General features: G+C 35.9%; 2 protein-coding genes across 2 annotated transcripts; both read right to left on the bottom strand.

The window, feature by feature from the left end:
* Nucleotides 1–1,210: 1,210 nt before the first annotated feature.
* LOC121976324 lies at nt 1,211–3,574 on the bottom strand. The gene is made up of 4 exons (XM_042528444.1): nt 3,317–3,574; nt 3,184–3,233; nt 1,535–1,619; nt 1,211–1,434 (listed from the first exon to the last, which is right to left on the bottom strand). Exons 1-4 carry the CDS (start codon nt 3,543–3,545, stop codon nt 1,388–1,390), a joined length of 411 nt encoding a protein of 136 aa, XP_042384378.1. The 5' UTR covers nt 3,546–3,574; the 3' UTR covers nt 1,211–1,387.
* A 318-nt stretch (nt 3,575–3,892) lies between these two features.
* Nucleotides 3,893–13,688, bottom strand: LOC121976322 (DNA-binding protein SMUBP-2-like). The gene is made up of 15 exons (XM_042528443.1): nt 13,486–13,688; nt 13,196–13,300; nt 13,042–13,110; nt 12,599–12,688; nt 12,420–12,503; nt 11,428–11,592; nt 10,282–10,469; nt 9,018–9,090; nt 7,419–7,472; nt 6,934–7,191; nt 5,687–5,893; nt 5,517–5,620; nt 5,157–5,301; nt 4,474–4,608; nt 3,893–4,330 (listed from the first exon to the last, which is right to left on the bottom strand). Exons 1-15 carry the CDS (start codon nt 13,579–13,581, stop codon nt 4,154–4,156), a joined length of 1,950 nt encoding a protein of 649 aa, XP_042384377.1. The 5' UTR covers nt 13,582–13,688; the 3' UTR covers nt 3,893–4,153.
* Between the last annotated feature and the right edge of the window lie 312 nt (nt 13,689–14,000).

Here is a 14,000-nt window from a genome sequence, read left to right as displayed (position 1 = left end):
ATTGGGAGGTAGAAGAATGGTAGTTTTATGAGAGAGAATATTTTCACGGAAGGGGAGAGATCGTTTTGACCAACGTCACGTTTAAACAAGGCAAGATGTAAACCGACCTCACGTGCTCTTGTCATAAAAAAAAAACATGACCAACGAAAACACGTCCTTTAAATAATTAAATTAATTAATATAAATTATTGTTATTATTTGCCGTTGTTTTTTTTAATGTCATGCCTATTTACTTACACATAGGGAATTGATTTATAATTAATTTTGTATGCAATTTGTACATAAATAAGCAAAGTGAATTGAGCGAGTTTAACTTGCTTGAACATTCTATTATGAGGTATGAAAGATTAACAAAATTATAAAATTTTTATCTACATCATTCTTACTCTTTGATGACAAAAGACGAATACGCTCGCCCCTAATGCCCCCGTCAATCCGTCCCCGGACTAATACGGAGGAGGCACATCCTTCCTACTCGATCGAATAAGAACAGGTTGAGGTATGAAAGATTAGCAAAATTATAAAACTTTTATCTACATCCTTCCTACTCGATCGAATAAGAACAGGTTGAGTCGTAAAGCCAATTGTTGAATTGGATCGCCAACCAAATCCAATTTACAAGCAATGAGAGTTAAGAGTTGGCAAGATCTTGAGCCTAGACTTTGAAAGCGAAGATAACAAAAACATCTCAGATTTGCAAATGTTCGGAAACTACATTTAATGTTATCTTTTGGTTTGCTTTACTGGATCACGTAACATAAGATCAGTCGAACTGATTTTGAAGTAGTCCAAACATACCATTAACGAGATGCCCTAACTTTAGCAACATTCTAAAACATTCACTACTTCTCTGCTACTTGATCGAATAAGAACAGGTTGAGTATCAAAACCAGCAGATGAATCAGTTCGCCAACCAAACCCAGTTTACAAGCAATGAGATTCAACAGTTGACAAGGTCTACAACCTAAACTTTGACGAGGAAGATAACAAAAGCATATCAGGGTAAACCGAAAATGCAAACTGATACGCATATAAATCCCATACCTGTATTCTGATTGAGGATTCAAACTGATTGTGAGAAATGTGAATATCTCTGAAATGCAACTGTTACAATGTTACACATCTGATCCTGTAGCTGGAGTTGGAAACATTGTTCCCTTTCACCATTGTCGATACTCCTAAGAGCAATCAATTGCAAGAAACATGGAGATAATATACAAATGCATATGCTGCAAATTTGCCACCAAATTTGGAAAGTTTACACCAACATTTAACTCATTTTTTGACTAGTATTCTTGATATACAGAAAAGGTGTATTTTCTTTGCTTTTAGATCACAAGAAATTCAGATTGCATGAGGAAGGTCATATATCACTTTGATCACTTTTCTATCCTGTGAAGAATCTTTTCCACGACTGCCATGGGAGAAATCCACCTGATTAAACACGTTTTAGGCATAAAATTAATTGCATGAAATTATGATGATCAACAGAGTAAGAATCTATGTTGCTAAAGCTGGAGCAAATTGGATATACCACAGCCGGGGCAGCGAGCATAGGATTTATCTTTAAGAAGAATAAGGCCAGAGCCTCCACAAACTCCACATTTTCTTTGTGCTATCTGAAAAGCATAGGAATTGGATTAAAGAATTCTCTTGGCAATGTAAATCAGCTAACTATGAGTTTTGATATAAAGTAATAACATAGAGGGAATATATACATGCATGATATTGTTAGCAAGGTTTGAAGACTCATTTTATGTTGGAGTTTTAATTCATGGCTGGAAAGAGATGTACCAGTGGTGGTGCAAGTCGACACTGATCAATAGGTGGAATTGAAAGGGGAAGAAGAGGAAGCAAGGGAGGAAGACATGTATTAAACCTCTATGGATATGGTGAACTAACATTAGCAGATTGCAAGCAAATGGAGCCACTTTAGTAGAACTGAGCTAGCTCATAGAAGACCTCACCGATGGCCTCCAGCTCAGGGAAGCCTCGTGGATCCTTCTGAAAGCCTCCATAGAACACTAGCTCATGGAAGCCTTGAGGAAGGAGTAATGTTTGCTCGGGGAATCCTCACGAGCTAGCAACCTTGAATACCGTGTGTATCGAGAGGCATGAGCAGGTTGATAAGTAAAATACAATCGCCCATGCTACCAGCACACTATAAGTATTTTCTCTACATAAAGCAACAAAAATTGAAGTATAAGTATTCTAAATAAAAATGCTTAAGTTCATCTTATTGGCATAAGATTCCTAGCACCATATTACAAATTTTTGTTATTATACTGCCCCAAAACAAGACTAGTCATTTGGTAGTTCATAGCTCAACCTTAAAGAGTTTATGTGACTAGCACCTCTATAGGAGGCGGGATCCTCTGGACCATTATCCCCACCAATGCATTCATTGGTGGGATGGATGGCCTCCACTTATAAAATAGGTGGGGATCATCTATCCCCACCAATACATGTAAAGGGAGGATCCTTTGGACCACAAAAGTGGTCCAAAGGATCTCCTCTGCCTCTATAGATAGACAAATTGGGATATGCAAGTAGAGTTAAATAAATTTTTTTTGCTACGCAAATTATTTCTTTTATACTCTTTATACTATTCCTCCCAACAAACAAGAGAATAGTTATTCTTTCTTTATTGCAATACATGAACAAGAAAAACTTATTCCTTATCTATTAGATTCTTCACAAATTGCCAACCTAATCATATGCTAAAAATACTTATATAGTCATATCCAAAATGGCTATAAGACTTCTATTCTTGTTGGTAAATCAATCTGTATTGCCAAAGCTTTAAATGTAATTTACTGAGAAATTAGTATGCTTTAAACATATAACTTCTCTGTCAACTCGATCAAACACACAGGCTCGGACCCCTTCTTTAACTTGCGCATCAGAGTAAAGCTAGCAATATCAGAATGGACCGCGCGACACAACACAATCAGACTAACCCTACAAAGGAATGTGACCTTCAGGTTTGGAGATTCTCATGATATTCCACTTCCAATTACGGGCCAACAAAACCAACATCAATCATCATGCTAATTCCTGTTTCGAATGTGTTCTAATTGATTTGTGATCGAATAATGTTAAAATTTGTAGGTTATCAGACGTCACGCTCATCAAATAAGTTTGACATGTAAAATAAGCATAGATAGGAAGTATCAAACTCACTATCCTCTTGCTGAACTCAATCCCCGCGACCACAAAGGGCGTGATTCCAGCTGAGAGTGGGAAAAACAAATCATACGTTTAGCTAACGCAGGGGGAATATGAATACAGATACGGAGAGAGGAATGGGCAATACCTAGTGCGCCGACGGCGATCTGCCAGGTGATCTGAACAGGGGCCAGATCGGCGGAGGCGGCTCCGTCGACGAGGACGGCATCGATCCCCGCAGTTAGGCGGCGGCCGCAGGTGCGACCGTGAAGGCGACTGCTGCCGCTTGTTCTAGCGAGGGCGAGCGAGATCGGCCCCGCTTGAGGAAGAAGAGGGCGAGAGCGAGGGAGAGGAAGGAGGATTGGAGCAGCTTCCATCGACCGATCGATGGAGCACAGGAGCAGTCAGTGACAATGGGATAAATATAATAACACGGCAAATTCAAATATCTTTTGGACCCAGCCAATCACGTCGCTGCAGGTAAGACGCAACGAATAACGACCAGAGAATAACATGTGTCTCACACTAAATATTTGAGTTTTTTTATTTAAAAATAAATTAAATTATGTTTTTAGCATTTTAAAAAATAAATACATGTTAGTTGAGCTTTTCTCCATCATATTCATTCTTATACCATCTTCCTCTCGACTCTTCTTCCCATTTATCTTTGTAAATTGTTGAGCTATCAAGCGAGTCACCTCGCTTAGTGAAATACGACATGAAATACTTGAAACAATTTTGAAATTTCAAAGATAAAATGTGGCGACAAAAGAAATTTTTGAAATTGCAAGACAAAGCTTATGAAGATAAATACAACTATGAATTTCATGAATGTCTCTAAGAGAATGTAAATTCAAGCAGTGCTAGGTCAGAGAGTGTGGCTTGAGATCATAGATTTTCTTTTGGCTTTGCCACCACAATTAAAGAATATAGTGGAAGAAGTAGTTGAAGTCGAATCTGAATACAGAGCATCGAACCGAAACCTTCAATTCATGTCGTATTCGGATGCACTTAGATACTCGCCGTGTTCTTCAAAGTACTCGATCAGGCGCTTCAAGAATGTGTTGTGACTAACAGTCTCTGTATCACATACCAGACAACATTGCCTTCTAGCGCGAGTCACAGCCACGTTCATTCGCCTGTGGTCGCTCAGAAACCCAACCTATGAACGATGGAAAACAGAAAAGAGGGGGCATTAATGGTAGTGCAACAGCTCGACACGATAATTTTCGACAAGTGATGGAAATGGAATGAGCCTTGAGGACCGAAAAGTTATATGGCTATATTTGGCTTCTGAAAGCTTACCTCTTTTTTTGAATTTGACCGGACCATAGATATGACAATGGCCTCCTTTTCTCGGCCTTGAAACCCGTCAACGGTTGAAATTTCTACATCCTTTAATATGTTTTCTTTGCTCCTCAGCATCTTAAGATAAGTCACCTGTATATAAGCATTTAATCGACACACATTGTTAACTCGAATTGCTGCAAGTGTCAAGATCAAGGCAATCACGCTAGGAAGGAGCAAAATAAAACAAGTATCATCATGCCCAAAGCATAGGATATGAACAAGTAGGAAAATATACAAGCGCGTTTTCAAGTATCAACACGGCCAAAATATTTTCGGATGTCAACCATTAGTGACACTATATCTGCAAGTTGTTGAAATTCATTTCAATAATTTGTTAATTTAAAATTTTAATTGATTGACTTTGTAGTTGTTACTGGTTTATATTTGAATATAAATGAGCTAAGTAGAAGAGAATTATTGGATTAAAAGTTTATGAATCAATCTCAACAAGCATTAAAGTGAGCCAAAACTTGAGCATGAAACTATACTTTAGAACTTGCACGCAAGATCAAGATAATCGAAACATCAAGAATGAGAGATGCCAAGGAATCACTTCCATAACACGGTGTTAACAATAAATTCAAACGACAAATCATTGAAAAGATATGATCGATTCATGCTGATGAAAAGAGTGAAACCTGTGCAGCATATGGAGTAATTATTCCAATATCAGATGCTTGAACTCCAGATTCAATAAGCTGCTTTGCATGGGCTATAGTTACCGCAGCCTCTCCCTCGTTCATAGTACTCTCTTCTTCGTCTTTCTTCTCGTCCATGTCACACCTATATGAAAGAACATCACAAATTCAATATGAAGATCAGATGAGCTGATAGACCTCAAATGTGCAGATCAATCAGATAAAAATAATGTGATTTTAAAAGCAGATCCCGACAAGGGAAAACATGTTTTTTCCAAAACTTAACTTGAGAGTATGTCAGTTATCACCAGTTAGCAGTTGCGAAAATATAAAAATTATATTGTGCACAATAACACTTGCCCTGTTGTATCTATGAGAAGAAGGGTCGGTGATGCTGCTGATGATCTCTTTACACCCTCGAGATCATACAGCAGATGACCAGCTACACTAGAATGGGCTTCTACCTGATGCAACAAGTTCGAAGATCACTAGTTATTCTATACAACAAAAAAATCACAAGGAGTGAATACCTTACTATTGTAGAATTCTTTGGATGACCAACTCATAATAAGCTCATGCATTCGGTATTGTACAGTGAGCATGGACATGACTTCATCTCCATACAAGCCTGCTAAACGTTCAAAGAGTGTTTTACCTAAACCCTTCTTTTCAGCTTCCACACTCTGGATTGTCGGAGGAAGCTGGAGATGGTCCCCTGCAAGCACACACCTCGGCCCCTGCAAAGACAAGTTAAAACTAAGATCATCGTGGCAGTTATAGTCTTCTCTAAAGTGTAATCCATCCAAGTATCCAAAAATAGAATTCTTTCCCAGATTCTAGAATACAAAGCCATTTTGCAAAAAAAGGATATCCAAACATTCCAAACCTCTTAATCCCTACATTTCACCTCTCAGAAATTTAATTAAATCACAAGGACATGAATTTTCCTTTTATTGTTTCTATTTTACTCTTCTTTGGTTCTTCCTTTCCCCGCATTTTGGTTGGGTTGTGGCAATCCCAGAGTATACCAGTCTTCTAGCCATTATTGATATCATCTTACTTCCCAACTAGGTTTCCCAGTCCACAAACTTTCCACAGTCATGATGTTCTAAGAACCATTCACAATTTTTCTTAGCCAAATTCTTGTTTTTCTCATAAAAAAAAGAAGATAACTTACTCTCGAAGTTTTCAGCACCAACAAGTACGTGATACCAAAAGAACTACTTTTGAATGCTTCATAAATTTTTAGCAGAAAAATAAATTTGTATATTATAGATTAACTTCAGAGTTCTGAAACATGAGAACGAATTAGGCAAAGGTTCATGCTTTGGTAGTTCAATTACCAGTGCTCACAAATTTCGGGATTAATTCTGTGGTTGACTAGCTATATAATGGTCATATTCATGATATTATATTGAGTAAAAGTTCTTGTTGATGCCATTTGTGATGATTACCCACATTCCACTTTCTCCAAAACCTGAGATTAGTAAATACCTTTAACCCAACACGCTACTTCGAGTGCCTGAGCGGCTTCGTCAATTATAACCAAGTCAAATGTAATACTCTCCAGTTTGCGAGAAAATGAACCAGTCAAAGTTGCGGTTCATGCTTTGGTAGTTCAGTTACCAGTGCTCACAAACTTCGGGATTAATTCTGTGGTTGACTAGCTATATAATGGTCACATTCATGATATTATATTGAGTAAAAGTTCTTGTTGATGCCATTTGTGATGATTACCCACATTCCACTTTCTCCAAAACCTGAGATTAGTAAATACCTTTAGCAATGGTATCCAACACGCTACTTCAAGTGCCTGAGCGGCTTCATCAATTATAACCAAGTCAAATGTAATACTCTCCAGTTTGCGAGAAAATGAACCAGTCAAAGTTGTCAAAACTACATCTGCATTTTTTATAACATCTGAGACTGCCAACTGCTGTCTCTTCCTCTCTTCTTTGGCAAGTGTTCTCAGCTCTTTCTTAATGTCCCTTTTGGTGTTCCTATCTTTTGCTTTTAACAGCTTCCCACTCAAGACCTGAAAAGGTTAAAAAGCATATAAAATGGACAACATGCAATAAACGCCATGGATTACCTCAAAAAAAAACAAAACTATAACTGAATAATAACTGATCCATATTTTTTAATTGATACAACACAAAGTTTATAGTTTTATACTTTAACAATAACACAAGGTACATAACTTATAATCCCACAACTGATCATCAAAATCATGGAGCAGAGAGTTGTCAAAGGTTTGCATACCTTCATTTCCTTACGAATATCCTTTGCCAGTGCACTATTATCACCTTGCAAAACCTAGTCATAAGGAGCAATTAAATTAGGAATTAGAAGTTATATAATGAGAAGTAGTTTTATTTTGAACACAAATGAAGAGACTCGTAAAGTTAAAGCCCTTTAAAGAGTTTTTTAAACAATTAGTATTAATTAGTAAAACTGAACAATAGCATGACCTTGTATCGTATACATGTTACAATTCAGGACAGTTGACCACAACAAAATTTCACTGTTGAAATACAGTAAAAAAGAATATGGGAGAAAGCAAACGTTAAAATCATTTAAACACAGGGAGTGGCTGAAGCAACTCCAAGATATCAACACAAAACCAAACTTTTCATGCTCTAATAACTCCATAGAGCTAGAAGTCTATCAGAAAGCAAATATAAACCTAAGTCTACAATAGGCCAAAACCCCAGAGAAGAAGAATTCAGAAACTACTATGGTGGTTGTACAACACCATAGTAACCAAAAACCCCAAAGAGATTTGACATAAAATCTCATGCATGGAATTTTGTTTCCTGTAGTAGTTGAAGAATTAGATCATAGACCATATTTTGAAGCTATCATATCGTTCAGGTTTCATAGCAATGATTCTAAATATTTATCACTTAGTACAGATTCTCTGCAACCGTAACATATCAAATGTTTCAGATGTTTAAACAAATTGCTTATTGACTGAAATGGAATAGCATTGTATTCATATTAACAAAATTGAAAGTTGAAACCATTCTTGAATGGAACTTCTCATATAAAAAAATAAACAGAATAGTTCAAAATCAAAACATCTGGTGTCCTTTACAATGTTAGCACAAAAGCACACTCCTAGCTCAATCAATGTTCTAATCAATAACACTTCCCAAAATCCTCTCAAAATTTTGAGAATATGGTTCAGGTTTCCAATGGATTAGAAAGCAGTTGCAGAAATGACTTAGTTTATAAACCAGCTTAGTGCCACTTGCCAACCAATTCCCCAAGAGTGCAACTCTACAACTTTCTTCTCGACTCAACCAAACCACAGAATTGGAGTTGGTTCTTTTTCATTATATACTTCCACCATGATTATTTCTTTGACTTTCTTTGACATTGGAGTTGGTTCTTTAGAAGGGAGATTACTTGGAGATGCATATGATTGATGAATTACTCGGCTATGTAATCGACCTAGATAATTGTCTCATAGGATGTGTCAAAGGGAGGAAAATAGAGAAGAGAGAAGTGACAGGGTGGTAATAACACAGATGAGACTGGTAAGAAAATTACAGAAGTAGAAAGACCAGTTGGTAGAGGTTTGAGGTGGAGATTCATCATACATTAATAAGTAACTTTGATTCAAAGCTTCTATCTTGCTTTCAAAGTTTGCAATACATAAGCACTATTAACAGTGTATTTTTAACTCTGTAGATTAACGCGCCTTCCATTTAAAGAACTCAACTGAACATTAACTGCCAATTTAATATGACAATACATATTTTTATCAATTGTCAACAAATTCATTAAAAAATTGCCAAATAGCTTTTCGTGGTAGTAGGAAAAAACACTGTACAGAGACAGGATAAGGTTCAATACCTGAGCATCAAGTGCACTGTCCAACACTTGAGGTAACAAACGTGCAGGATGTCCCAACCTCACTAACTTTACCCTAGAAAAGCATGGTTAATATTAAACTAACTATAAGCCATGAAAACAAAAGGCAAAGATAGTACATAAATTTCTAGAATGATGTGTTTGTAAGTAAGAAATAAAATAAGATTTTGCATTTTGTTTGATACAGATCACCTTTCTCAAGAATGAGGGTTCACCAACATAAACTTTAAATCATTATTACATTGTACAAGAAAAACATATATCTATTAAGGTGCATATATGATTTGTAGATGACATTGTGCTATGACAACATCAAGTCAAAATTAAAAGATCAAGGAATGCATTTGGCCTTAGCAACTAGCATAATATAGTATCTAAAACTTATGAACATGGATTGTAAATGTAGATGGAAATATGCTAATTGATAAAAAGCTTTAACTATGCTAAATCAAAATTTTGAATAGTCAAAACAGATTTCTAGCACTAAAGTGCATACATTAAGAATTAAGAGTCAACATAGCAAATGTAACTTTAGCATTACTAAAAGAAAACTAAAGGAACAGTTAAACTAAATGGATAAATGATTCCCAGAAGTGAATGCTTTATATATCCTAAATCCTTTATTCAACAAAGGTGAATCTTGTCCCTCCAGCTAACACTATGCAAGAATATGCCACTGTTAGCAAATCTACTTGCTAGACTCAACTACAAACTCAAAATGCTTAAGCACAAGTTAATCATAGTTCCCTTGTCTAAGCCGTATCAACCTCCTCATTAATCTACTAACCATGTGGGACTAAACTGGTATGTCGTAGCTCAATTTGTTGTGGTATCATGATCAATCTGTGCAACAGCAAGATTACCATATTATCAATATTACAAATCTGCACGACCTAGTATCTAACAAATAATAAAATTGAATGATGTTCAGGCAGCATTATATACGCCCTAAATTAATTTTGACTTAGGATTCACTTTTGGAAGAATAAACAATTGTTCAAGACCAAGATCAGTTTTCCAGATTGACCAGTAGTAGTAACAAGGTGATAGCTGCTGAGAGAAAGACATGATGAGTTCAAAATGACCATAAGGGGTTGGCATTAGCAAAACAAACAACTAGAATAATAATAAGAAACTTGTAAAAGAGTGACACGCATGTAAATATTCAAACTGAAAGATGGATTTTTAGGCTGTTAAGTAATTGTAGGTTAAGTAAACGGCGAGAAAGTCTACAATCTAAATGCACCTGAATGGAAACAGACGTTCAACCATGTTATCAACAGCTATATTGGAAGCAGCACATGCAAGAACCTTAGCTCCCTGTTTGACTCCTTGCAATATAATTTCAATCACAGTTGTTGTCTTCCCCGTTCCTGGAGGACCATGAAGCAAAAATACATCCCTACATGAAAGAGACTTCAAGACAGCATCCCTCTATGATAAAATAGATTAGATTAATCAGTTGAGAAAATTATTTATCAAAAGAAGCACACAGAAAAACATATTGGTAAAATAATAGCATAGGACAGTTGTCCCATAAGATCCCTTAGGACTGTTAGTCCACTGAGGGATTTGGAATAGATTAACCAGTATGGGATGATCTAAGGTCATCACAATAAAATGGTATGTAATACCAAAGCAAAATGGAAACCATTCACTAATAGGCATAGATCTTCACTTTTTGATTATTGCTCTTCATAGAGAACAAGTGATTCTTCTTTAGGTAGAAACAACAATTTAGATCTCAAAATGAAGTGTAAGAACTGCTGGATCCAAATATCTAATCTCCTGTATCATATTAAGTCCAATCTTAAGTATGAAAGCTGACATAAGCAAGGTAGTTTCAAAGAGATGCTTGGTTGATTCGTTCCATCCTAGAAAAAAGGTGATGCTTGTGTCACATATAGATACTGGTGCAAGTATATGCTAGCCCAACTAGTATCCATGCCCCAAAATTTTTATGACAAAGATCAAACATACCTAGATAATTAAGAATCCTTTGTTTTGATTGGGAATGGCTAACAAGATATTTATGGAGAGATTATTTGCGTAATATAGATCTTTTTCTTATATTCTTTTTATAATATGAATGAGCTTTGTTGGTGTAGTATGCACAAGCATCAAGCATCCTTCGTTTTGACTTTTTCCATTCATATAATGTACAATACTCCGTTTCAAACTTTCAGTTTATCATATAAACCTGACCATGTATTAGAACAACAGGATCTTAAAACCAAGGGGGCTATATGAGATCGTTCTATAATCGTTAGACATATATGAAACAATCTACTAAATACCCCGATATATTTCCTTAACCTTCTAGTAAAACAAAGAAAAAAAAGTAGAATCAAAACATGAAAAAATAACAAACATCGATAAGAAAAGCAACTACCTGTGAATGATCAAGATTCTTGTTAAATGGACTGAATTGACTGACTTTCTTAGAAACAACAGGTGGTTTTTCCCCAAATAATACAGGAATCAGGTCAGCAGCTGGCCCTTTTTGTGTGCCCTTGCTGAGTTTAATCAATGCATCCTTCATACTTCTATATGTCACCTACAATATTACAGAATCCACTCAAGTTCAGATAAATCAACAATAAAATAACTATGTAGTCTTTTGGAAGTCTAATAAGATAATCGATACCCTTGCAAAAATTGCTAAAGAAGAGCAATTTAAAATGCAACCATAAAACAAAGGCAGCTGCACCAGTGAAAGAAATAGACACTGAATGATCCATCTCAAACATTCATGATGTAATTTAGAGAGAGGAAAACAAGGAAAAAAGTATAAAAAAAACAACCAGTGATGTAAGTCCCAATGATTTTAGTGGGCTACATGAATTTATGTAAATTAGATTCCTCATTCGTCTCCCTCATGACACCTGTAAAAGTCTTAATATATTCACCTAGTTTAACTATACACTCTGTTGATCTTCTTCAACATATCCACTTCTTAACCTATTTTCTCTCAGCTTATCATTTATTGGGGTACACCTAATTGCTCCAAATTGGCAATAATCAATTCAAAGAATAAGGATAAAAAATATGGTTACAAAAGGAAAAAATAAATGGCTACAAGATAAATTTATATAATCATATAGACCATACAACATTGACCAACTGGTATTGATTTTAATTCAATTAATGATGTGCTTATGGTTTTGGTTGCAAGTTCATATAACATTTAAAGATGGTTAGGGTATCACAAACTCTTAGCTGAAAGAGCTGGCTGATTTTTCTGAGCATTACAGAATTTACTGAAACCTTGTCAGGTGTTAGCCGGGATCTAGTTGAGAAAAGAGAACAGAACTATTTAACAAACCATGAGCTTACAGAAGCTGCATAAGCCCTTGACAATATGATATGTTGTCAATCACATACCTCATTTGCAACCTTCTCAAGACGCAGAGAGCCATTTAATCCATCTTCGGGAATGTCATCGAAAGCAACAATGATCGAAGAGTCCTTGTTTCCAAACATCACAAGAGATAAAATCAGTTCTCAAAGGCAAAATATGAGAAGGGAATCCTTCAAGAATTATGTATTCGTACTACAAATACCTTGAGGCGATACACTACACCTTGTCCAAGTAAAGGAGAACCAGAATCAGCCTTATTTGGTTTGAGAATAACCACATCGTGATTCGAGAACTGTACCCAAAATCTCAATTAAGAAACAAACTTGAGAACACTTAGAGCAAAATTAAGTTAAACCGATTGAGTTTGCTCAACCATTTTAACAGAAGTTGATAAATCCAGTGTCGGTTCCGGAGGGAAAATTATGTTATACCACCAGATTTTACATCTTTGTACAAAAAAAAAGAAGAAGATTGAGAGTAACCCTGAACCCGAAAGCATTGAGATCCCCATATTAAGCTAAGACTTTTTTATCATTGTGAAATTTTCAAAATAGAAAACTTTACAAAAACCTCAAACAACAAAAAAGAAACATCTTCTTCATTTACTTGTATGATTATAACTTATAATGATAACAATAACAAAACCTTGTGTGCAGGAAGAAGGTCCCCCTTATTTGATTGGAACTCCAGAAGTGCTTTTCCCATCAAACCTGTCTGGAAAAGTGCATACAAAAGTAAGAATGCATTACGATAAGAACAGAACTGTATTTTTATGTAACAAAAGGAAAAAAATGCGGACTTGAGCATCTGTGCACTTAAGATTAAGAAGAGCATAGCCTCTCTTTTGAGCAACATCCAAGCCTTTCGATGAAGAAGAACCAATAGATGCCGCTATTTCAGCCTCCTAAAAATCATGATACAAACGGTCTGAACGATTCGCCATCAAAATCTTAGCAGAGAAATGTAGTATAAATGGAACAAATTTAACAACCGTAAAATTTGTAGCAACACCCGAAACATATAGAACTTAGGGTAACAGCGGGACATCATGGATATAGAATAACAAGTTCATTATCTAAAGGAGAGGACCTTTTCCAAGTCGATCAGAGGGGACGTGAGGGAGACGAATTGCTCCACGGACATGGCTGGAGATTTCACGCCGGAGCGTTTCGCAACTCCCTCCATAGATTTCTTCGCCGATCGGAATCGCGAGCAGCGGCACCACTCCGAGTTCCGGCGGAGGCGGTGGAAGGGTAACGAAATGGGATGGCGGAGAAGAGGCTTTCCACTGCTGCAGTGGAAAACTTAAATTTAGCCCCGAATATTAATGGTATGTCAATTTGCCCCTTAAATTTAGTATAATTGCAACATGTCCGATAAATTTTTTTATTAAAAAGTGCATCGTAATTTTATTTTTTTTCAAAGGACACAATTTCAAAAATATTCTTCCCATTTTTAATCCTAAATTAAAATAAAAAATAACTTTTTATTTAAATCAAACTGAATCAAATCAGTTAGAGTTATTTCAATTAAAGTTGTCTGTAATAATATTGAAATAAAAGTATTTTTTAAAAATATAATGTACCTTTTATATTTAAACAAAA

This window comes from Zingiber officinale, chromosome 4B, assembly GCF_018446385.1.
Source record: "Zingiber officinale cultivar Zhangliang chromosome 4B, Zo_v1.1, whole genome shotgun sequence".
In the NCBI taxonomy this organism is placed as follows: Eukaryota; Viridiplantae; Streptophyta; class Magnoliopsida; order Zingiberales; family Zingiberaceae; genus Zingiber; species Zingiber officinale.
This window is presented reverse-complemented; position numbering and strand designations above follow the sequence as displayed.